This window comes from Eucyclogobius newberryi, unplaced genomic scaffold, assembly GCF_026437365.1.
Source record: "Eucyclogobius newberryi isolate DKJ021-1_F unplaced genomic scaffold, fEucNew1.0.hap1 SCAF_10, whole genome shotgun sequence".
Classification (NCBI taxonomy): Eukaryota; Metazoa; Chordata; class Actinopteri; order Gobiiformes; family Gobiidae; genus Eucyclogobius; species Eucyclogobius newberryi.
Genome location: NW_027315724.1, coordinates 12,062,529 through 12,089,203, shown reverse-complemented (window position 1 = coordinate 12,089,203; position 26,675 = coordinate 12,062,529). Strand labels below are relative to the sequence as shown.

At 39.4% G+C, this 26,675-nt stretch overlaps 1 protein-coding gene across 3 annotated transcripts in view; it reads right to left on the bottom strand.

Moving 5' to 3' along the window:
* Positions 1-26,675, bottom strand: part of kcnab1a (potassium voltage-gated channel subfamily A regulatory beta subunit 1a) — a 132,189-nt gene that overhangs the window by 36,374 nt on the left and 69,140 nt on the right. For all 3 annotated transcript variants that reach the window (XM_072461282.1, XM_072461274.1, XM_072461292.1), the window contains exon 2: positions 7,325-7,368. In XM_072461282.1, the coding sequence (XP_072317383.1) occupies positions 7,325-7,368 (44 nt within the window). The remainder of the gene's footprint in view (positions 1-7,324; positions 7,369-26,675) is intronic.

Here is a 26,675-nt window from a genome sequence, read left to right as displayed (position 1 = left end):
CTCGAAGTGCTTCACATTAAGTGCATCACACGCCTAATAAAAGTGTTCAAAAGCACAGCAATACAATGCTATTTTAAACTAAACACTAAATCTTTGGTACGCTAATAATCAAACCCATTCTCACCACCAAAGTCACCCCTCATCACATTCTTGTCCCGTCAGCTCTGAAGCACCCCACAGAGGACACACGCACTACCCTAAGGATACATGAGGGTGCATAAATGTAAGTTTCTTATCTTAAGTTTTGGAGCAGGACCACACCCCTCTTACGCCCCTTCCTGCGGCTAAGCTATTTAGGCATCCAGGTCAAACACATCGGCGTTCGTGACTTTGTGCCCCTCCCTCCCACCCTCTTTTAATTATTCTAGTCTAATGTATGTCCTAGATGGGACTATCGAGGCCCAGGGGCCTACAGCTCTCATCGCCAGAAGCCTCATTTCTGTACATTTGTGTAGTTCATGTTTCTCGTATGCCAATAAACACTTTGCATCGTAGCTGGAGTCGTGGCCCTTGCTTGTGAATGACAGTATTGAACATAATAGGGAAGGACACAATTACAGCACTTTTATAAACTGGTGACAGCAGGCATGGATATCTCATTATAGGTACTGGTTGATTATAAGAGAATGTTTGAGATAGTCAAACTAATGGAGCAGAAGGTCAGTCAGAAGAGTTTTTTACTCTTTTTTTTTTTTTCATTTAACTTTCTGTGTTACTTTTGCAATAACCTTAAGCTGAGGTTTCTTGAATGGTGATGTGCTCATTATGTGAGAATTACTTCAATTCAGTCTACATTCTGTAAAAGTTAGACCTTGACATGACCATGAATAATGATTGCATTTCTAAGCGTCTTTCTTAACATCCAAGGACACTGAAACAGATTATGTTTCATGTTTTTCCCCCTTTAACCACATTATAATGGATAAACCTCAAAATAATTTTACTCAAAGTTGTATTTTGATTGATGCATGTATGTGTGAGCAATCCTGTATCACTTTTGAATTAAACATAATATTTAATACTGAAGAGGATTACAATTTAAATTTACTGATGGAGGCTCGGATGTTGCTGCATTAGTGGTTCAGTTTGTCCCAGAAAAGAGGCACACGACAGGTTGAGGGTCAAATTCCTGCCACTGCCACAAAACACTGTCTGAATGTAAAGGAACAAACAGCACATTCTGGTGGATGCACATCGGAAAAACATCCATCACAGTTGGCACGAGAGAGTGGAGAGAATCAAGAAAAGATATGATGAATAAAGGAATGTCCCAAGACATCTTTTAGACCCTGGTATAATATTAAAGTGCATTTACAGGTTAGACTACATGTTTCACTAAACATCGTAAGCTTGATATAAGCTTATATTTAAGATTTTACTGCCCATTTTTCCACCGTTTGACAATTTTGGTGACGTTTATAATTGTACAGTACTGTTAGCAACTACTATTTTAAATGTAACTTAAATCACAAATCAAGTTCTGATTTGACAAAGAGTAATTCCTGATAACAACTTTATTTTGTGAAATGATAGTTAAAAGTGTGAGAAAAATATGCAAAAGAAAATACAAAATCCTTTAATAAAATGGCCTCCCTGAGAAAACACAAAACACTGACCACTATGAAAAAGGTTCTGTCAGCCTGGATCAGTTCTAGTTTCATTTCCAGATTCTAAAACTGTCTCCATGGTTTTGAAATATGACAGAACTATCCCTTTTTTAACAGAGTGCAACTCCGGCCCGTGTTCTAAACAAGCCTGTGAAACAATGTAGTTTGTAATGTAGTAGCCTAATTTGAAACACTTTTTGGTTGTCATTTGAACATTTTAAGATGAGACTGGATTCCTATGAAAACAAAAGGTCCTAAGGGAGCTGCGGAGGTGCATTGGCCACGCCCTGTGTACTGGTATAAACACTTCCTGACACAGTTTATCGTGCACGTTTACAAACCCTTGTATTGAAACCACCACCAACAGTAAACTGTAATCTACAGGTAACAACACATCGAAATAATATTTGCAGTCTCTTCATTAGTAAAAGTAGCATGAGTAGTACATGTAGAATATTTGCAGTCTCTTCATTAGTAAAAGTAGCATGAGGAGTACATGTAGAATATTTGCAGTCCCTTCATCAGTAAATATAGCATGAGGAGTACATGTCCTCTGGAGTGGGAGGAACGCTGGAGAACTGCTGACTCTTTTGGAACGCCCTGATCAGCAACTTTTACATAGATTATTTTTCTCAGGGCTCTTGTCGGCCAATTCAGTTATTTGGGAGATGCAGAAATGCACACGGCCCCAAACCAATTAGCAGTGCTGAAGATGGGCCTCCTGGAGCCGGAACTCACACGACGTCGCCAAGATAAATCATTGTATTTCTATTGAAGCCATAAAAAAATCATTGGCCAAATCAAGATGTTTGGTCAGCCACTACTTTTACATGCACGCCAGATTAAGTGGATAAAAAATTCAGATATGATCATTATATAATCTAGCCTACATTATAGGACAATGACAGGATAAAGCAAGTACTTTGAATAACTGTTTTGAATGATACTTTATGTTGGAGTAGTAATTTGTCATTTATTTAATTCATGTATGTTTGTGCAAACCTTGATTACTGAATTCTAGGTCTACAACCAACAATTATTTTGGTAAATGATATGGTGATATTTTGATTAGTTTGCAAAAGGCCTGTGGATATGAGATTGTTGGAAAATACATTTGTATGTAATTCCTTCTTATTCAATCATTTATTAGTTGTGATCAATCTCATTTCAGGCCATAGTGAACTCAGTCAGATAATACAGTTTGCCAAACGCACAAATAAAAAAAAAATAGCTCTATAAGGTTTTGTAAATTACATCTACGCAACACAACAACACAATCCAAGCGTTCTCATCAAGAAGACATACATGCTAATAGATTGTTGTAATAGCAGCGCAAAGATGTGCAAAAGGATTTGTAAAGCCATTCAAGCTAAACACATCAGCTTTTACTTTCATTCCGTCCCAAAAAAAAAAAGAAGCTATTCATGCGAGCAGCTGGACCCAGAATTTCAATACAGACAATCTGATTATGCCTGTTATCGACTGCTCTTAAGGTCACAGTTTTCAATTTCACTGGTTTCCATTCATTTCTGTGTCTATTTTATCAATGTCTGAATATGAATCAACATGCCAAAGTTTCATGGGGAAAAGATATAAAAGTTTTATACAGCCCGAAGCTGCTGTCTGCTCCTGGAATAATAATAATGGGGTTTACTCGCTGCTAAACTGTCTACTTTTACAGCACAATTAGCATAACTCTTCAGATTTGCACCTGTAAAAAGCCCTGAAAATACCCTTGAATATTAATGCGGCTTAACTATGTTCAGAAACCGTTGTGGCTCTGTCATCTGCCAATGCTTTTCAAAGAGTATTAATAATAACAGCTTGAAAGGCTTCGGCAAGACCCTGTGTGAGAAAGAAGAGTAGTTTGAACATGAACCATTTTATTAATTGCAATATGAAGGATGTCTCAGTTTAGGTAAAGAGTTTATTTCAAAATTTACATGAAAAAATGTTGACCACTTTTGACCAACGATTGATGAAGTTGTGTAAATCCAAAATCCCAAGACAGAATGTATGAAGCAAGATTTTAGGCCCGTAGGCTTTATTAGACAATAGCGGGATGAGAGAGAAGGGAGGACATGCAGCAAACCGTTGGAGTCAGGCCCCGAACCCCACCACACTGCGATGAAAAGTAAGGTCTAAGGCTGCAACTAACGATCATTTTGCTAATCAATTAGTCGATTAGCAATAATTCTTTCGATTAATTTGTTAGTTATTTGGAACTCAGAAGTCATGTGAGTATCCTGGTGGAGGCAGAAAGAGTGTTTTCATCAAATACACTACATTTACACATTTTCCATGTCGTTTTCATGGAATTACGGCTCAATTTCAGTCATGAAACTTATTTTCTAAGCTCATGGTATGTTTTAGAACCTATTAGTGGACAATTATTTCAATAATCGATTAACTTGTTGTAGTTATTTCAAGTGTTCAAAACGCCTTTATTATAAGGGAGTGTCTGCAGTGCCGCGGCGCGCGGCCGAAACTGCGCCGCTATTTGACCGCGCCGGGTTAAGGTTAGGGTTAAGGTTAGGGTTAGGGTTAGAGTTAGGGTTAGCCATGAGGCTATAACGGGCTATAAGGGAAATGCCGCGGTCCCTGAAACTGCCATTTGACCGCGCCGCAGCTCTCCAACCACGACCTTATTATAAAAGCTGGTACTGTTCCATGAGTTGGCTGCAAAGCATTTTCACAGAGCAAGTGAACGTTATCTATCAAACATCACAAACAATGAAAAACTGGCTTTTTGGTGACTGAAAACCACTCGACTACACATGAGGAACCAGAATCTCATTAAACAATACAGCATCTAGCAATGTTTAGATTAGCTTATTGACGATGGCTAAATTGCTAACAACCATGTGATAAACATTCCTTAAACCTAATGTTATGCAGGTCAGTAAAGCACGGAAAATATAGTTTGACAATACATTTTTGTTTTGATTACCTAAGAGCCATAAATCCTACATTAATTAGTGAACTTTAGAAAATAGAACGTGGGCAAATGTAACAAACAGGCTAAAAAAACAAACATTTGCATTCCAACTAATTACAAAATTCATCTTTTTATTTTTTATCTTTCTCTTCAAATTAATGGGCTAGAAGTCAGTACCATGCTTTGTGCACCTATATATTATGTTGTCATTCAGAATAAGTTTGATGTCATAAAGCTGGTCACACACTTGAAGAATGCTGACACTGAAAGAAAATGAGGAATTTAACTGTTGTTTGGTGACGGCGTCATTAACAATCCTAACATTTTGATAATTCTTCTCATTGTAATATTGTTAAATCAAATATATGAATAGTCTCTAATTGACTTTCATGAACATTTGATCTTTGTCTAAATCTAGATCCAACTAATAACATCTCTAGAGACGTCTATAAATATCATTGTACTTGCTGTTGTTTTTGTGTAGACTGTGGTAGACAAACTTTCTTTAGTTATGTCCTGATCCTGGAGTGATGTGGCCCCATGGTGTTTGTCACAGTGGTCCCCTGCGGCTTCTTGTCTGCCCCGGGGCCCAGCGTGGTGCCTGCAGCTGGCATTCCCCTGACCTTCTCTGCTTCTCTGAGTTATACAGAGCAGGACTGTACACGGCACTCACAGCAGCAGCCGAGGAGCACAGCCAGGGACCAACACCACCACCACATCCTACCTACATGCTCTTTTGAACTTCAGCCAACAACCAAGAAATGAAACAAAACGATCAGTATAACCCTCTGACTGACATATAAATCAGAACTTTTAAGCGGAATAAGATCTTGGCTGTGCTCTGTGTGCGGGTCAGTCCGTGTCCACAGCGCTGTGCTCTGCATCAAGAGGTCGCACTGTAAGAGAAACTCTGCAAAGACGTCTCAGGAGAAGTCATTCTTCTTTTACTTCATTTAGTCTGCCACTAACTTCCTCATTGACGACCCACAGTAACAAAAACACGCAGTGCACTGTGTATTTAACCGAAGTGACGTGAACGCATTGCATTGGATTGCATTGCATTTGCCTGTATTAGTCAGATAATGTTTTGTTGTCCAATGTTCAAAATTGTATTTCAAACCACCATTTCTGTTCAAATGGCACTCAAATTCAAGCTTACAATTGGCGGTCCACTTTAATCTTTTAAAGCCACAAACCGCTTATTTGAAGACAGCGAGGGACAAATTGTAATCAGGAAAAAGAGATGGTTTGGAGAGATGACGGAGGTAAACCGTGGTCAAACGAGCCACTCAAAAACAGGATAGAATACGATAGAAAGACCAAAAAACCGTATAACTGTATATAACTGCTGTACAATTTTGGATAGAAACCAAAAAAATCTACTTTTCAACTTCTGAAGACATTTAAGATGCTCAGCCATTAATCCAAAGATTAGCAGTTTGATTCCTGTAATAGCTATTGCATAAAGAGCAACAAAAGCTCAAAAAGTCCATTTAATATCCCCTATAGAGCTCCTGCAGCACTCAATGTGTAGAGGACACCATTACGCCACTGCTAAGCGTTTTCGAAAAGCAATTGTGATATTTTTTCTCTAAACTTAAATACTCTTGCTTACTTAATTAACATTGTAGATTTACAATTATTAGAATCGCCAATACACAGTCTAATCTTAATAAAGATTTTGAATCATTATGAGACAATGGTTAAAATTTCCAAATGAAAAACAAAATCAATGGCAACACGGTGACAGAGTGGCTAGCACTGGTCTGACTCCCAGACCGGGCCTTTCAGTGGTCCTCCACGTACAGTAGTACAGATCTGGAGCTGGGTCCACAAGCGCTGCACTGATCACTGCTCCTGACAGGTTGCCCCAGCAGCAGTGAAGGATGGGTCGAATACAAAGAAGGAATTTCCCTCATGAGGAATTACAAAATACACCTTAACATTAATTTTAAATCAGTGTAGAATTCCTCTCACTACAGTCCGTTTAGTTGCTTCTGGAGCTTTGTCAGTAAAATACTCTTCTTTCCTGGATCACTTGTATATCCCGGTGCAAAAATAATCCACTCTCTCTGAAACTGAATAAAGTTTGATAATTGCTGCAGACGCCTTTAGTTTCAATGCAATTTCCCAGCCGCTATCAGTGTGTGGAGTTTTTGATGCATGCTGGGATAGCATGATGACATGTGCAGGAGCTCTAATGATGCATCACCTAAGCAGAGGCTAAGCCCCTAAGTGAAAATCCTTGATATGGAATTGGAGATAGGTAAAGTAAATAGGATGAAATAAGCAGCTTAAGCCTGGCTGGGCCCCCAATGCTCGGTTGTTACAGACCTGGCCTCTCAGAGATGCTCAATATGGGAACGCCATCTAATACACAAACTGCTGACACATTCTACACTATAACTTGAAGTCATGGCTAACATGAGCACTTCTGAGGAGTCGTGTCTCTGCCAACTTTCTTACCAGCGGCTGTGAAACGGGCCAAAATGTGAGGGTTTATTTGCGGTAAAACATTGTATTTGATGACACTGTGTGCGCCGTCTGCTTCCCACTCTCACTGGCTAAACTCTGAGCTAAAACGGGTCTGGCTTTGACTCCTGTGAGGAACTTTTACAGCCGCCCACAACAGCCTTAAATAGAACGAAGCAATGCAATTCACAAGATAAACCATTAGTCATTTTACTAGATCTGTTACAGTGGTATATGGCTACTAAAAGTTATCTTCAAATACCGCAGTCTGATTTTAGGAAATGGGAGTTTGTTCATTTGTACTTACCAAGTCCTAGGCACGATACTCGCAGTCCAGACTTCCCCAGGTTTCTGCAAAAACACAAGAATAAATTGCATATAAATTAACTCCTCTGAAGGCAAGCAAACCCAAGCAACACTTTAATTTTAACAAGATAATGCATGAAAAGAGATAATCAGCTGACAGCACTCCAGCTGCCTCGCCTCTGCAAACAGAGCCTCACTTGTGGAGATGGAGGAGGCTACAGTGACATAGCCTGCCTCCCATCGAGCTGATCCATGTGGTTATTAGTGCAATTATGAGCTTGGAATAAGAGAAGAAAGACGATATTTGACATTTTACAAGCTCATATTCACTGTGTTTCCAGCAGTCTGTTAACGTCAGCCAGTCGCATCCCAAATCCTTTACAAACGTGACTCCTTCTTCAAGCGGTCTCTGCCAAACCTTTACAGCAGCAGTAGAGCCGTGAACCTCCTCAGCCTCTCTGTGTCCTCCTCTTCACCACCACCAGAGTCTACGTCCCTGAAGCCTGTGCTACGGAGCCGGGTTTGAGTAGGGTGACCATATTTTCACATGTAAAAACTGGCACACACCCAGGATGGAATGGGAAGTACAAATAAAAGTGTAAAAAACGCAGGTAATTAAGTACCGGTAAATTTTTAAGCACTCAGCTCTTTCCCACCTCTTTCACGGCTCACATGTGATATGATCTGAGAGATATAATCTGAGAGGCTTCTATCACTGAAACTATGTGCATCTTTTGTGTTTTTGAAGCCAGATTTTCTTTAGCTTGGATAAAGAGACAACAATGTATTCCTCTCTTTACTGTTGGCAGGTCAAAAACGGGACAACTGGGACATGTCTTGTATAAAACTGGGACAAATCAATGGTTTTGGATACTTCTGCCGGGACATGGGACACAGGGCTCAAAGCTGGGACTGTCCCGGGTAAATAGGGCCATCTGGTCACCCTGGGTTAGAAATACGAAAATAATATATTTAAAGATTTGGCTTAAGCAGGTTATGCCTAGTAAATACAGCTACTTTCATCTGTAAAGTTTTAAACACTGATAGTGCACTTTGTATTAACTGATCACAGCATGGACATAAGGAAGTTCATTCAGTCCATATGTTACTCATGACTTGATTCTGCTTTATCGACAATATTCAAATCATCTTTCTCCATGGTGTAACTTGCGTGGGAGCATTATCCAATAAACACACTGTCAGCATTTCCTTTAGCTTTTATTTGATTGACATTTGACTCCTCTTTTGTTTTAATTGGTCGGCTGGCGCTGACCTTGACCTTATTCTGTGAAAACATACAGATGCATTCAGAAAATCCGGGGTTGACAAAGCGAGTTGTGAACCTTCTTTGTAATACTGGGTCAGAGTCTGCAGAGAAACGCCTGCTTGGTAATACAGGCCTCTAAAGACAGAATTTTCCTAAACACATCCATCAACATCTACATTAATTAGTGATATTAGTGATTTTTTTTCTCATCTTAAACAATGTAAATGACAGACAGATAAATATAATGCAAGACTGAAAAGCACTCCAACAAAATTAATAATGTGATACAAATTAGTGCAAATAAAATGTGCTTATTCTGCTTCATTTATTTTTGGAGAACGTTTCTCATCAAAAGCCGGGTGTAATCACAGCAGTAGAAGCCTTTAAGCCTTTGTCTTTGTGAAGGGCATGCTGACAGTACACTGGATACGAGGGCTGTCATTGGCCTGTGCCCTCTCTCCTGCACCGCTTTCTGCCATGAATAATAGCCACATACAGTGAGGAAAATAAGTATTTGAACACCCTACCAAGGTGTTGAAGTACTTATTTTCCTGACTGTACAAGCGCAAATGTCGAAATAATAACATAACAACTTTTATCCATGCTTAACGTGTGCTAATAACTTTCTTTCAGAGTAGGGACACTCTCCCTGCCTAGAAACTGCAGCGCCTCGACTCTAACCATTGTAAATAATACAGTGAGTATTGATTAGAGCTCCACTGAAAAAGTGCCAAAGTACTTGAAGGTGCCAAATGCGACAACAAAAGCAAGCGCACTTCATTCAGGAGTGGTGTGTGTAGTCAAGGCGCCAGTCAATGGAAGTGAAATGAAAAAATGGCAGTTACAATCGTTTAAATTACAGAGAGTGTATATTTTAGGAAATGTCCTTCGCAGAGAGTGCACCTTTAAATGGAAAACAAAACAATATATAAGTGAATATATATGTAGACTTTAGACATTTGAAATATTGCTCAAGTTGAAGAAAAGTATTCAAACAGTATTAGAGTCAGTGGTGAAAAGTAAGTACAAAAGTAATGGTACTGTACTTTACTTACTTTCAAATTAACTACATTTTTGAACTTTTCTTTTGAAACCCACTGCAAGGACTAAGGAAGTATTTTTACAGCATGTCCATGACATCCTGCCTAGGTTTAGTTCAAGTCCCCAAAACAAAAGGCTGTTTCTGTTTTGATCAGTTCTCAAACTTAGCGAGAAATACAGATTTTAACTTTAGTTTAGTATTTTTTTTTTTGGTCCTGCATCTGTACTTTTATTTAAAGGTGGAATGGACGATTTTTTTGGCGCCAAATCAGAGTCTCATTTCCTTGTGGCATGGACTGCCGATTAGTCCTGCCATGTATCAATCATAAGATGCACCTACTGCTCACCTGCAACCGCGTGCAGCTCGTCCCCAGGAGAGCAGCACGTTTCCCTGCGTCTAAGCGCATGGATAATCATAATATAATCATAATATAGTTCCCTCAGTGTACAGGACAAAATTAAGACAGAGAAAGACAGTTCGAGCTGGCTCAGAAGAGACGGAAATCTATGGAGATGAGAGATGAGATCCGTCGCGCTGATAAACAAACGCACGGGGGGGTGCATGCGCACCTCCACTTGAGTTCTCAAATCGGCGAAAAATCCTCCATTCCACCTTTAAGTAACAGACCTGAGTACTTCTTCCACCACGGATGAGAGTGTAGCATCTGGTACAGGTGCGTGTTGAATGTTTGGCTCCATTTATCAGCCAATAGCAGCACAGGTGGCACACTATTCCAGGGGGAGGAGTCTGGGAGTGTTGGGTTGGCACTTTTCTGTTTGCCCTGGAAACCACACTGGGGCTTTCATATCTGCGTCATCATTTTCAGTCTGCGGAGGGAAAACGTGATAAATGTGTATCCCTGCGTTACACGTCTCTGACAGCGTTTGCTCTGTCCAATGTCTGTCAATCAAATACACACAGTTTTTGCATTAAAATGTGAGTCAATATATTAAAATTTGACTTGAAATGAAGCCGGGAGGCCCACTGAGTTTGAGGCTGGGTTTGGAACTACGTGAAAAAATATTCAGATGCAATTTTTGATAACTATGTATTGTGATGCAGTAATTTGATATTTAGTTAAATAAAAAAAAAACATAAGAACTAAACCTAGACCAAAACAAGGCTAAATGATAAGTAAATAAGGAACAGTGTTTTACAATTGACAATGGATGAGCTTTTTGTATTTATTTTCCTGCTATATTGATTTGCCAATATTTTGATACCAACATTTTGGTGATACAAAGTGTGCAAAATGCAAAAAGTTAAAACACCCAAAAGAATGAGCGTCTCTATGGCCTGAGATGTCTGTGTAATCCCTCAGTAGCAAAAGCCACTCCAGCAAGCAGCTTCTTCAGTTCCTCTGACAGAAAAGTCACCGGTCTGTCTGAAAAGAGGAGCTAACTACACTGTAACTACTCTGTGCTATCCTGCAATCATTGAAGAGGTTCTATTGGAGGAACTGTTTCGAAGTCAAAACGTCTTGATTTTCAATCATGTTCAACATCAAAATGCACAATAAGTCAAATCAAATGTAAAGGACAAATAAAGTGTACCTGTACCCTGACCTTAAATGTTAGTGTTGTGTTCATGTTTGTAGCAGAGGTCAGAGGAAACGGTATGAGCAAGGCAGAAGTTAGAGATGACTTATTTTCTAATATCAGTTCCACATGGCTCAGCACCGTGTATTGATCATACGGTGCATTTTTCACAGCTGTCAGCCATGTGTCACCTGTCAGGAGCGCTTTAGCTTCTCATTACGAACATGAGGGCCCAGGACTCGTCAATATCCAAATACCTAATGGAGCATAGCAGTCAAACCTCCCTCGGAAAATCCATTCACAGTCACCAGATCCACTGTAAATATTCCCACAGGACGTGGAGTGGACCACAGTAAGTCCAGAGGAAAGAAGGGAGACGGATGTACGATTTATTTGATGGACTTTTGGATTTGAATCAGGCTAGGTTGTTTATTTAAAACGTTTCTGTTTTTCATGTGATACACGATGACTCTACAAAAAGGTATCTTGACTATGACATTATTTGACAATTTTCTTGCAGATTGTATTTACCTTTTAGGTGTTTTTTTTTGTAGAGGTGGTTACTTGAGTAAAAGTAAAAAGCAATTCAAGTAAAGAGCAGATCCTCAAAAGTGTACTTATTAAATGATCCTCTTGGCTCGTTTGCATGTGCACTATTTATCTTTTCTGTCTAGTTGCATTAACTTTACATTCTAAATCAGACTTTCACAATTGTTCTTACTTGGTTGGTAGTTTCCCGAATATGTGTTTTATCTTCCTTGAGTTACTTGAGTCCACTTATCTTTTGGCTATTCTCTCCTCTTCTGGTCATAGACAGCTTGAAAAATTGTGTTTGTAATCCTCTCCACAGTCCATGGCTTTCTGCTTTGTCACAGAGTGTACCACAGTGCCGAGCCGGAGCCAAGTTTGTGAAGCTGAAATGGGGTGCACCTGTACGCTCATCCTTCACGCTCATGCCAAAGAACGGCCGCATCATCACTAATGACCTGAGCATCCTTGGTCTGACTCAGCACCTCCACTGTTCTTTGACTAAACTGAAAGGATGGTTCCAACTTTGGGAACAATACACTTCTTAAGCATTGTCCCTAAGGCATCAACAAAACACTGAAAAGTCAAATGTAGATTGCACATCCCTGGGTGCTATTACACAAGTCACGTTAACTTTAAAATATTTCTCCTTAGCCAATCAATAATGTTTAAAGATTCTGATTCAGCAAACGCAGACACGTTCTACAGTTTTTATTTTAATGGTGCACTATGTAACTTTTCTTGTGGCCAGGTCCATCACTTACCTATCTTATCTATGGGTTTAAGAAAGATTAAAAATTAAGGCTGTTGCCATAGTGAATTCAAAACAAAATATGGTATCTTTTGACTGGGCAAAAAGTCCTTTGCTGCATGAAACTTCCATTTCTGCAGAATCAATGAGCGAAGCAAAAAACTGAGGTGAGAGAAGTTTGAGTTGTTCTGAATGACAGATGACAATGAGCTTGTCTGTTTCACATGCGTCACGGAAAGAAACAAATCTGTTTGCACTTTTCAGTTTGAGTTTGACTCAAGGCGCGACAGAAGGAGTGGTGACCAGACTCTTTGTAAAGTAGAGAGTGTATTCTTGAACCCAGGCAAATACAAAAAAAACATTCCGGTTTACTTGAATGTACAACTACTGTACACTGACTAAAATAGCCTGTACAAGAAACTCGACAAGAGAGCTACAGAAGGAAAAGTAAATAAGAAGGTTTGCCTCAGGTTAAATTGCCAATGTGATGGCCATTTCATTTTAAGTACTGCATCACCAATAAATCTGCAGTCTCTAGCCCTATAACCACACACACACACACACACACACACACACACACACACACACACACACACACACACACACACACCGTGAGCCCATCAAATATTTATTGAAAAATGAACCCTGCAGCTGCTTTTCCCAACAGATCTCCCATAACAAGCCTTCCCCATCAATAGGCCTATTCATCTCACTTAAACACCATTAATTTGGGCGCTGATGGACAGTAATGACTCCCTCCAGTTCCCCAGGCTCCATGGCAGGGTTATGCTCTCCTTCATGCCTCTGTCTCCCAGGCATGTCATCAACATACATCCGTCAGCCACTCTCAGCACGAGCACCCAAAGCCCCCCAAACAGTGGGCTTTGCATGCACACATGGGGAGATCCTTAAAGACAGATAATTAGTGCATAATTGGTCATGAAGCAGAACATGAAGAGTAAGTTCATTATTATAATGGACTTATAATCTTTAAAGGATTTTGTTTTTATTATCAAATCAAATCTCACATCTGTTTAAAATCATTATTGGTTTAGTTGCTCCCCACTGAGAAGGTTCGTCGTGTTTACTCCTGAAAAAACACATGAGATGCAGAACCTCATTCTCCTACAGAGCCATAACCTTCTGGAACATTCTCCCACGTGAAATCATGTCATGTACAAATTAAACAATGGCTTCTAACTAAACACACATGTACACACTGGATGGATGTGTGAGTGATAGTGTTTAGGGAGTGGGACTGGTTTTACTAAATTAATTACTGGATGAGTGATGTATACATTTAGGGTATATACATCAACCTGTCCAGGGTCCTGCAGGTGGAAATCAGGTTTGCTATAACATGGCACAAGCATCTTTCCTGTTGGTCAATGTTTTTTGTGCACTGTCCCTGATAAATAAACTAATAAACTAAACAGTGCTTGTCAAATAGTGGTAGACAACAAAAATCAAAAAGTATTTATCATCTTAAAATCTCTATTGGTAAGCTGAATAGTTGTTGTGAGACAACACAGTTATTAGCCTCATACAGCAAAGACCACAAACTGATTTTATTGTTACAGTTTATATTCAGAAAAAAATATCTATTTTAAGCAATTTATCATGCTTAAAATAATTATTGAGCTCAGAGTGTTCTCATTACTGATGGGGACACACGGAGTAGTTTACTGTGTTAGATTGCAGACATGTCGACATTTACAATATTATCAAAGGGGTGTTAACATTTCTCCCTGGACCACTTATATAATGCCGGCGCGTTTGGGTCTGCACACTGTGAATGAGGCTCTTTACTTTGACGGGCTGCAAGTAGTGTTAGGGGACCACTTTGCACTCCTGTCGCCGGAGAGCGGTCAGTGTTGCATTTGACTTTTATTTCCTTAATGATTTGGTGAAGTTCTTCCAGAGGGATCAGGCTCATGTTAGACATGAGGGAATAGAAAATGAAGAGCTTGTAATGATGCAGAGAAATCACTTGTGTCCCTCTGGAGATGGTCTGACACACTTCTCCAGTGAGTGTGCAGCAGACGGGCCCCTGTTGTGGCCATGGAAGAGGTGGGGAGTTGCTCGGGGCCACCTGAGCTCCAACTGCAAGGGAACAATAGGCCAAATTTCGGCGACACATTTGCGTTTGGGGAGTTGTTCAAATTGAATAAGTGACTTCACCACACAATGCTTCCATCACTCAACGTAAAGTGTTAGATTTTATTTTTTATTTTATTTTCATATATCCTTTGTTTTTATTTTATTTTCATATATCCTTTGTTTTTTAAATTCATCAAAACCCATTAAGCGAGTCCAGTTCACATAACCTGTTCCAAGCTGTGGGAGCAGCATAGGAGAAAGCGCTTCCTCAAACGGTCCATACCTGCCAATTTAACACATTGGGATCGATTTGACAAAATGAGCAAACCGGTTAAAGGCTTGGTCAGAGATTCCATACCATGAGATGCCAGAAGCAAAGGGTTAACAGTGTCAAAAGCCATCGATAGATCTATGAAAAGGGATCTATAGGCCTATATACATTAAGTGGGACAATATCGGCAAGATTTTGACTGGAAACTGATTTTTCTCCAAGTGCGCATATTGGTCAGGCCCTATTTTGTGTTGCTCTATGACAGCAAAATTATAAATGACAAAAAATACATTCCCAGATTAGTTCCAGATAATCACAAGAAGATTATTTATCTGTTGTTAAGATTATTTATCTGCAGTAATCAAGTAAAGACAATCTTGGGTCAAATAAAGCCTTGCCCTGTGCATCTTAGTCGACTAAATGCAGTCTGGAATAGGCTAAATCTTGATCAAACACAGCAAATGTGTATGTAAAATGGCAGAAAAAATTCACAAATAATTCCCACATCTCCAGGCAGCTCATTCTAGGCTCCTGCTGTTGTACACATGAATTAATAAAATTAAAATCCCAATTTAAAAAAATAGTCAACAACCAAGACACCATCAACAACTTGCCTTGAGTTACCAAAACAAATTAAACAGTCAACTTCATAAAGATTGGATATTTTAATTTATGCACTGTTAATGACTGCAAGCTAACATCATGTTGAAAATGAGATGGTTTGTGATATCTGCTTTGATGTGTTGATGCCCAGAGCGTGATTTTCCGATGGGAGACCAGAGGAGCAGAGCTTACATAAGGATCTGAGCCAGACCTCACTGCAGCTATTTTTAGAAACTGTGTCATGTTGGGGATTCCACAGTTACAAGCTCAGAAAAGTAAAAGATATACTATATACAAAGAGTTATAAACTGCAGGATTGGATGTTCAACCCTCCGCCAACATCTCCACCATCGTCGGTGCCAATTCACTGTATCGCAGACAATTTTCCTCTTGTATTCTGACCTATTTGTCCTCACCTGTCTCGTCTGCTTGAAATGACAAATCAGGTGCAGAGAAGCCGTCTTGAAAGTATCACACTAGATTAAGCGTGATATGATGAAATATGACCAGAGATAATCAAGGTGTAGATGATAGTGCCGCATGTGTCCAGAGAGATCACATTCAGGATCAGTCAAGCGTTTTCATTCATTCGGTCTAAACTTAGGGCCTATAATGCATGCGTGAGCCTATTATAAACAGGCCTTTCCAAATAATTCAGGTTCAACAAGATGCCCAAAGGAAAATGATCAGATAACAAATCATACCTAAGCCCTGCCGCTTCCTGTTTATCTATTTGTTTGCATTTTTTTTTTCTTCCACTTCATACACATAGTGAAATGTCAAGAATTTCAAAGTAAAATTAATGTAAAAACTAAGCCAAAATTCACCGAGGTCCTCTCTTTGATTGAAATGCATAGAAGTTATGTTTACGTGCACACCAAAAACCTGATAATTATCTGATTTCCAGAGTAATCAGATTATTCAAATACAGTGTAAAGAGTTATGTCTGATGTGAATAATCTGAATTCTTTGGTGTGGACGAGGAAAATTATACAAAAAGGGCAAACTAATGTGGCAAAGATAAATACAAAATGTTAAAGAGATAAAAAGACTTATTTTGAAGATGCATTGTGCATTGTCTTCCAATTCCAACAGTTACTCTAGAATTCCATTGATTAACTGACAAGGTGTTTTTTGATAATCGGATTTATTTTGTGCATGTTAACACATACTCTGATTTTTACTGACCGAGTAAAGTTACCCAGTGTGAAGAAAGAAAAAGCGCTGATGAGCACTTTAGTAATGAGTCAAAATGATATGTAATTATATATTAGCATAATGTTCCTATTGGCAAAGCGCTGAGATGCCAATGGCTTGGTTTGACAGGAGAAGAGAGTCATCTGTATATAATTATCAGATTGTGAGTGCTCATTAACTCTCAATATTTAAAAGTCTGCATAATTAAGACTGGTAAAATTAAGTATTCGTCACAAACCAGCTTGCATAAACTTCGCAGAGCAAGTGCCAAACAAGTCATCTTGAAAATGTTTCCATGTACAAAGTTAATTAATCAAGCTGAACAGTTGAAGTTATAAATTGTGTTGTGTATTAGATTGTCTGGACATAGTGAACAGGTTGAGATATTAAAGAAGACATATTATGCTTTTGTCTGCATAATCTATGACACCAGTCGATCATTGTTTTATATTTTGAACCTTTTAAATCACAATATTGAGCTAAAATGACTAGTGTAAAGAAACAAGCATGCTGAAAACTATGATTCTGATACAAACAAACAAAGTGCCACGCATGCTGATAGCTACAGATTTGAACCACCGACCTTCGCATCAGGGGACGAGCTCTCCAACTGGGCTACTAGCGCCGTATCGGTGAAAAACATGCATGAATCAGTCTAAATTCAACTTCAATTGAGTAAATGAGATGGGAAAACACTCATAGCATGGTTAAAAGCTCTTAAAAGTCATTTGTGTGAATATATAAACCTTTTAATCATAAAAGGTTTTAATGTTAAAGGCGCACTGTGTAACGTTTCCATATTAAAGCAAACATCTATCTTGCATTTATTCCACTATGGGTGTTTTAATTATTAAAAAATAACATTTTGACTTTGAGCAGGTCACTTCTCCACAGATCGGACCTGTAACTTACAACTTACATAACGACAAAGCAATATAGACTGATTGTTAAACATAAGTACTTGATTCGTAGAGCTTTTTTGGTTGTGTTTTGCAGTATGCACATGCTAAAACACACACAAACAACAACATTCTTCCTGATTTTACAAAATGGAGCATCACGAGTACAATTATTGCACATTCAAATGCAAATGACTCACTAAGTGGCTGCTGTGTTTGCGTGTGACTGGCAATTAGAATGAAAATGATTCCTGCATAAAACATTCAGAAACATTTATTTCTGAAAAGATGCTAATTATTGCAACCATGAGTAAATCAAATATGTATTCATAACATACTAATTCAAATCATGGACCAATGTACTTACTGTGTACATTTTAAGGCGAAACATAAACATTTGAGAAACACTACTGAACTGTATGAGAATCACATTTCAGAACTACGGGGTTGGCAGGTTTTATACATAATGAGACCACAGGAGACGGGAGATTTTATTACAAAAACTGCCGCCTTTGCTGTTTATTTATTGCGTACATATACAGTGGGATTTTGATTAGCCATTCAGGCTCAAAGAAACAGACGATTGTACTACTACAGACTACAAAACAATAAGATGACCACATATGCTCCACTTCTTACTGGATCTCTTCTGTCTCACTTTATTAGCACATCAAATCTAACACTCACCATGTGTTCAGCAGAAGCAGGAGAAGACAGATGCGTGTTGACAGTGGTATGTCTATTGCTGATTTATGGAAGTAAAATCTTACAATTAACCACTTTAAAGGAAAACCTCTGGGGGATGTTTAGTTTCGGGACCAAACACTTTAATGTAAGATTAAGGAGAAATAATATGCTTTTTTTTAGTATTGAGCTAGATCATCATTTTACATTCAATTTATTGTAAACCGCAAAATAGATCTAAAACGGCGAGGGTCCATTGACTTCCTGTTCAAAACTCCAGAACCGATAAGCCCCGTTTCATTGTGATATTTCACCGTAACAAGCAGCAGATTGTCATTTGCATGTTCTTCAGTTATTTGTTTAAAGTGGCATACGTGGCATTTTACAGCCCTATATTTGAGTCTCAATTATATTATATAACTAAGTATCGGGGGGTGGACGGGGATAGGGGAAACATGCATGAATCAATCAAAATACATTGAGTAAACATTGAGTAAGCTATTAATGAGGAAACAGTTGTAACCAGGTTAAAAGTGAGCTTCATAATATGATTTAATAAAATAGAGGTTTTTCATTATTTTATTTGAAAAATGCTCCTCAACATTCTGACTGAGTAAGAGAATTATGGCCAGCACAACTGATAAAATGTGTTTCTTTGCTTTTTTTTGCGCCAGGTTTTTGTCAATGAATCTTTTGTGTTGCACAAATTAACTTTATAAAATGAAAACTGAAAGTTCTTCTAGACGTTGGGTACAAATTCAGATTTAGCAGAGTTGTAAAACTTTTGTATTAGCTTTATACTGTAGCAGCTCTTTCACATTTTAGTTATGTGCTAAAATTCAGAAATCTGTGATGTCACCTGCATAACCTTTATTTTGAATTGTGTTAAACAATATCTAAGTTATATCAAATTTTAAATAATCACTTCAAATAGGCCAAAATACATTGTTGCTGGTTTTCTTGGGGCCCCCTATTTGCTTGTGGGGCCCTGTTCATGAGCTCAGTCTGCTCATAAGAGGAAACGGCCCTGGACGTGGCCTTGACTCATTTCCTAAACAAACATGGTGGAAACAGAGGCCGTCTTTTGAAGGCTGGATTACAGAAGGATGCACTCCGTTTGTTGACTGCCATGGGCTAATGTAGCTTCAATGGTTGACTTAAAATGATGATGGGTTACTATGGAAACTGTTGATCAGCATGGTATATAAGTTGCTGGTCTTGGTTTGCCCAGGCATTGGGCTCTTTCTATGGGGCGGACTTCAACTCCAGAGCCATCAAGAAGCTCTGGAATGATCTTCTCCAGAAAACTTTCAGTATCTTCTCATTCTTCTCCTTCTGGGAGCCCCACAAACCTGAGTTTGGGGCTACGGGACCTGGACTCCAAATCCAGGATCTTCATTTTCTTGATCTCTGTCTGCAGAGTCATCAGCTGAGCCCACATCGCCTCCATCTCGGCCCTCAGTGTCTGCAGCTCGTCCATATTGTCTGAAATACGCTGTTCAGCTTCATCGATGTATGCTCCATTTCCTTCCCCCTCTTTCTGCTCACTTGAGTCGCTTTCAAACTGGTCGAGTCGGGCCGTTCCGATCGCTGCTCTAATTTACGTCCTGAACAATGCCATATCATGCTCCATTTTGCGTTTCATTTCACACATCATGAGCGCTAATCAGTACAGCGTCACCTCTTCTCTTTCCTCCGGTCAGATGACGCCTTGAGATTTTTTATCCGGGCCGACAGAACCCAGTCTCTCCGTGGGTCGAAGCGCCTGCTTCATCGGAGCCCATTTTTTAATGGGGCCGTGGATCGCCTTCTTTGTTTGTCTTGGTCGCGTAGTTTTACCAGGCTTGTGTTTTCCATATCCACTCATCTCTTGTTTGTTTTTTCTGGGTTTATGTGGGTCAAACGATATTTCTAAAGCTAGTTTATGCAGCAGCAGAGGGAGAGCATGCATACAGGCCCTCACCTAAACAGGAAGTCCCGTATTCCCTTATTTATTTAATTGTTCTAAAAAAAAAAAAAGCATGCCTTTTTCTCAAGTCAATAAATACATTCAATAAATAAATACGTAATAAATAAATTAATGATAATGAATTATTTAGAACATGAGAAAATCAATGCACCAGATTATTATGCTAACATTTCCAGAAAATGTTCTTGTGGTCTATGAAGCGAACCCATTTGAAGCTTTGTAAACAGTTGTGTTCCAGTATTCTAGTGCCTACTCACAGTGCAATCCTAATCAACCAACAACTCCAAACACAATCAGGTCAGCCTTCAAACAAACTTGGAATATTCATGGAATAATGCTCATGTACGGCTTCTCCCATTCATGTTTACATTACACACTGGAGTTGTTTGGGAGCTCTACGCTGCCACACCTGGGCTAGTATTCCACTAAAGTAAGCCGCCGTCTCAGTAGTGAGGCTCCTCCATGTGTGCGGGTGCTGGGGTGTGGGGGGCGGCTCGTGGATGGGAGTCATATAAAAGGTGCCCAGCAGAGCTCAGGTCTGATAACACGAGCAGGACTGCAATGGAGCACAAATAGCCAATGGGATGCCTGCACTCTGTTCCTTCTGTCATATGACAATAGGGATGTGTGTGGAGATGGGGTTTAACCTGGAAAACTGTGATTGTGTTTATATTTTTGTAAACAAAATAGTAATATTTTGGATGGTCCAATATAGATATTATTTCCCCAGCCAATGTCAACCCAATTGTCTCGCTGCAATAGCCAGTCCCCTTTCATGTTCACTTAAGGCCCCAGTAACTTTTTAACACAAAAAATATGTCATTTGTTTTTCTTTGTGGTTTTATTACACTGGAAAAAATAAGAATTAAACGCGTGTGTCCTTACTGGTGATTTGGCCTCGAGGAGGAGCCTCCTTCTGCTTGTTTCTATGGAAATGTTTTTTCTTTTGGCTATAATATTCTACAGTACGGCATAAAACGTCTAATTAAAGGTGTAATGGACGATTTTTGGCCCAAATCTGAGTCATTTCCTCGTGGCGTGGACTGCCGATTAGTCCTGCCACGTATCAATCATAAAACGCACCTACCGCTCACCTGCAGCCTCGTCGGCTCGTCCCCAGGAATAGCATGTTTCCCCGTGGCTAAGCGCATGGATCTATCATAATATAGTTCCCTTAGTGTACTGGACAAAATTAAGACAGAGAAAGACAGTTCGAGTTGGCTCAGAAGAGACGGAAATCTACGGGAGACAAGAGATGCCATGCGATCCGTCGCGCTAAGAAACAAACACACTTCTAGCCGCGATGCTCTTGTGTAGGTCCACACGAGGGGAGTGCCCACGCGCACTTCCGCTTCAGTTCTCAAATCAGTGCAAAATCGTCCATTACGCCTTTAAGTATTATTCTAACTTTCCTTGGAATCCTGCAGGTGACTTTCCAGCTCCAGAAACTTCACAAATTAACTTTTCCCTTCTATAAAAAATACATTCTTTTTTTTTATCTAGCATACTGTGATAAAATGTGAATATATGATTATATTTCTGTGATGTATTTTATCTGCATCATTAGTCTAAGAGAAAAACGGCATGTGTGACAAACTGTGTTTGTGGGGGGGTCGTAAAGATGGGCCAAAGGATATTTGCCCCGTGGGGGTAACACCCCAGAGGAGTTTGGGTAAACATTACCCAAGGCTTTATCTCTAGGAAAAATACCAACTGTTGTAAAGACAAGTGCCTTGATGTGAAGCTGACCAATGAGAAATGTGACCCGCCTATTCCAGAATATCTAATAAAACCAACCAGCATGAGAAAAAACGGGGTGAGACGCAGGAGGGTCACGCAGTGCTGCTTACAACCGCCTGGCTGACGCAGTCCCGGCGTTTTCTCCCAAGCTTGCCATGCAAATGTCTGATATTTCTGTGTTGTTTCATATTCTAAGTTGAATTGTGTTCTCTATGCGTTAAGGAATAGCATCGGTGTATGTCTAATTTCTTGACACATACAGTATACAATCATTTGTTGCATAATGATGTAAACATACAGACACATTTTAAGCTTATTTGTGTTTCTGCACTCAAGGTCACATTACTAAAGAAATGGAGACCAATATATAAAGGGGGAAAAAACAACTCTGATATTACTGATACCAATTTATCAACCATCCTTGAACCATGCCATCAAGTCTCAAAATATTAGTCTAATAAGTGTTGCATAGTAGTAATACTGTCCTGTTACTGCTGTAGCGTCCCCCTAAAATTAATTTATTATCTATGCCAAACAAAATATTCAACCTGTTTGAATGCATGCCTTTTGATAACATTGAACACCCCAACAAAAAACTTCAAATGCAAAACCTGCCTTTTAAATATTTTCCTGTAATTGCAGAGCAGTAATTATTTCACATTTGATTATGTATGTCTATCCCTTGAAGCTGCTGTGTTTTCAAATGTAACCAGTGGCCGCGTCGGAATAACAAGAACCAAATTTCCATCAAGGTTAGCCTAAGTACAGAAAGCTTAAATAACACCGCTGTAATACAACCCCGCGGCTAAAACATGCTACAACCTGAGCCATTATGGACCCTTAAGTAGTAACACTCATTACTTTCACCCTTCACTTGCCTGCCTTTAGTGTGAAAAAGATATGGAAGGTGAACAAAACCCTGCTGAACAAAAGGTTTTTGGGTAAACATAAAAAATAAATAAATCATCAAACGTATCTCCAATAGAGTGCACTGTCCCCACTAAATAAACAAATGAACATGAACAAAGAAATCATGGGAACACTTGCTCTTGTTAATATCCAGACCTTGCACTGTGATTGGCTCAGGGCCCAGGCACAAACAGAGCAAATACCATGTGGAATCTTGACTCATCCCAGACAGACTGTGCTTTTGTGATTAACGGCTTTCACACATTAGATATGTTCATGTAAACAACAGTACAGAAACAGCTGCTCTTGGAAATATGATCTAGCAGTAACTGGAGTTCAGTTAAATAGCTAAATCAATAATTGTTTGAAAAGTGTTATAAATCTTCTACTGAAAATGTGCTCAGTCTAAAATAGAAAGAGGAAAAATCTAGTTATAGTCTGACATTGTTCCAAATACTGCTTTTGATTTTGATACTAAAGTAAATGCTCAACGCTTGATATTTATTTTGATACCACAAAAACAATTGGACAATACAGTTCTTTAAGGATTTATTGTAGTATTATCTCGAAACATACTTTCACAATTCATCCGAAATGTGCTAAAATCTGCTTGTAAATGTCTTGTTTGACTTTCAAGCCTTGCACAAAACACATAATGGGCCGGAATATGAACAAAAGTGCAGAAATACAGTAAGGCAAGGCAAGTTTATTTGTACAGCACTATTCATACACAAGGCAATTCAAAGTGATTCACACAACAGGACGAAAATGTATTAAAATCACAAAGACAGAAATCTCAAAACTTTCATTTCCATTCATTCAATTTAACAGTTTTGCTGACATGAATCATACATTTTGTCCATGCTTAGTGATCCGCCAGACGGAAAAAACAAATCTATTGGACCACACGGACAGACACTCCACATACTCTTTCCCATATTTATTTGACATTGCCAGCGGGACATGTGTCTCCGGGATGGACACATTGCTTTTAAATTGATTATTTTCCTTGTTTGACCGTCCCTAGATGTCAACGCGCTATCTGCCTCTGCATACGCCTGTGCTGAGTGTATATATATTTTATGCCGACTCTGTCGTCGATGCCTCCACCTTATGTGTGGAGCTTTTGTATCTTTAAAACAATACTGTCCCCTCCCTAGATTTAGCTTTTGCCGAACTAATTGTCCCAGACAAAACTCGATCAAAGATTTTAATGTTAAAACTCACTCTTGATCAGTGGTTAGGTGCGCCAGGCTCTTCCTGGACTTTGCAAGAAGACTTTATACTAGTGGTCCCCAAACTACGGCCCGCGGGCCACATCCGGCCCGTTGGGCCTTTCAATCCGGCCCGCCAAGCTTGTCCAAGTTATATATATATATATATATATATATATATATATCATTTATTTCTTTTTCTTTTTTTGCCGTAGGCTTTATTAGACAGTAGATGGAATGAGAAAGAAAGGAAGGGGAATGATGAGAGAGAAAGGAGGACATGCAGCAAATGTCGGAGTTGGGATTCAAACTCACGATACTGCGGCTGGCCGTTCATTTTACCTTTCGCCTGTAATGCCCACATTTCCCCAAGAGATGGCACTGTTCCCTCTAAGCTGCGGGCCTGCGCAGCTGCGCACTGCTCGCACATAGTGCACTGCTCGCATAGTGCACTGCTCGCACATAGTGTACTGCTCGCATAGTGCACTGCTCGCACATAGTGCACTGCTCGCATAGTGCACTGCTCGCACATAGTGTACTGCTCGCACATAGTGCACTACTCGCACATAGTGCACTGCTCGCACATAGTGCACTGCTCACACTTAGTGCACTGCTCGCATAGTGCACTGCTCGCACATAGTGTACTGCTCGCACATAGTGCACTACTCGCACATAGTGCACTGCTCGCACATAGTGCACTGCTCACACTTAGTGCACTGCTCGCATAGTGCACTGCTCGCACATAGTGCACTACTCGCACATAGTGCACTGCTCGCACATAGTGCACTGCTCGCACATAGTGCACTGCTCACACTTAGTGCACTACTCGCACATAGTGCACTACTCGCACATAGTGCACTGCTCACACATAGTGCACTGCTCACACTTAGTGCACTGCTCACACTTAGTGCACTGCTCACACTTAGTGCACTGCTCACACTTAGTGAGCGCACAAAGAAAATCTATGGCGCACAGAAAATAAAATTCACCACAAACGGCCACCGGGGCCAATCAAGCAAGTGTTTGACACTGAAGAAGACTTTTGTGGACAGTAGAAGACAGTAGATAATTAATAATTATTTAATGCATTTGGAAAACAATTTGTACATTGAGCCTTGCATTTGTTGCTTTGTTACAAGTTACAGGTCAAATCTTGCGTGTCATTTATAGTAATTCATTAGTTCACACAAACACACCATATTTTCCTGGCCCGGCCCCTCGGCCAAATTTTAGAACCCAATGTGGCCCTCGAGTCAAAAAGTTCTGGGACCACTGTTTTATACTCTTGTTTGGGCAATTACACAAGACATTTTGGTCTCCTTTTCAGGTAATTTTAAAAGTAGATGACATACCTAATATTTAATGTTTTCACTTCTAATTCCTTCACTGCATGTCTGAAAAACAGGAAGCATTTAATCCAAATGGTGCGTAACAGTACCAGTTTCTTTTTCTCACTCCCCTCGTCTCTCTCTGCTCCCTCTACTCTTCTTTCCCTCAACGCTGGCCTCTCTTATCTCCTTTACCCTATTGTTTTTCCCTTTTCTTATCATTGCAGGCAGCCATGCTTGTTTGTACCTGATTGGCCAATCCACCAATCAATCACGCCCATTTAAACTCGGGAAGATAAAACCAGTGCCCGGAGGACACGTTTTGTAACTTATCGGATGTGTATTCTGGGCTAGTAGGCTCCTCCCACCATCCGCTCTCCTCTCCTCACCCATTTACTCCCACAGCCCACACTTCACCCTCTCCTCCCTCAGCTCCAGCCTGGACACAAAATGTGCTGATCACTTCCACCAGCAGCTGCTCCTACAATCTGCTGGATGACAAAACATACTGTCAGATTACTGTTGCAGCGAGCTAAATTACAACACGCTCCACTATTAGTTGTTGCTAAGCAGTTGTTTTGCGTATTTATGCTATTTTTAACACAGTAAAATAGGACAAATTCAGTAGTTTTTCAGGAAAAAACATAGGGAAACAGGATCAAAAGTTATTATAGATTTGAATGCCATTAATAAGATGCACACGCTTCTTCTAGTGCTGGTCTTGTACTAGATCAGTTGTGGGTTTAGTCCTAGTTCACACAGGCACAGCCTAAAGGGTATTGTTTTGTTTCAGTTTGTACAAAAAGACCAAAGATCAAAGATCAATCTACATCAACCATAAATTTCTTGAATTCAGTCAAAATAAGGAATTACTGTGACATGTTTTTAGTCAAATTCCTTTAAAATATAACATTAAGCTTATTGATGAAGATGTTTGCTGTTAATTTAGTCCAATAAATGTTGTTACAGTTTTTGTTAATGTTGTATTTTGCTGAATAACCCTAAAGACAAAGTAATCAGTGTTACTAAAACTATTAATATAAGTATTGATATTTTTGTCGACTAAAAAATAAACAAATCAATCACAAATCCCGAAATCAGAACAAATGCAAACTATTCTAGCTGATTAAATGTATAATGACCAAATTAACATGTCATTTTTGTTTACTAAAACAAGCTAAAACTAAACTTAATTTTAAGAAATGGTTGGTATTCATTTTTAACGTCCTGTTAATAAGCATGACTTAGCATTCTTGCATTTACATCTAATTCTTTTAGCAAATGTTTATTTTTAGAATATTATTTAACACTT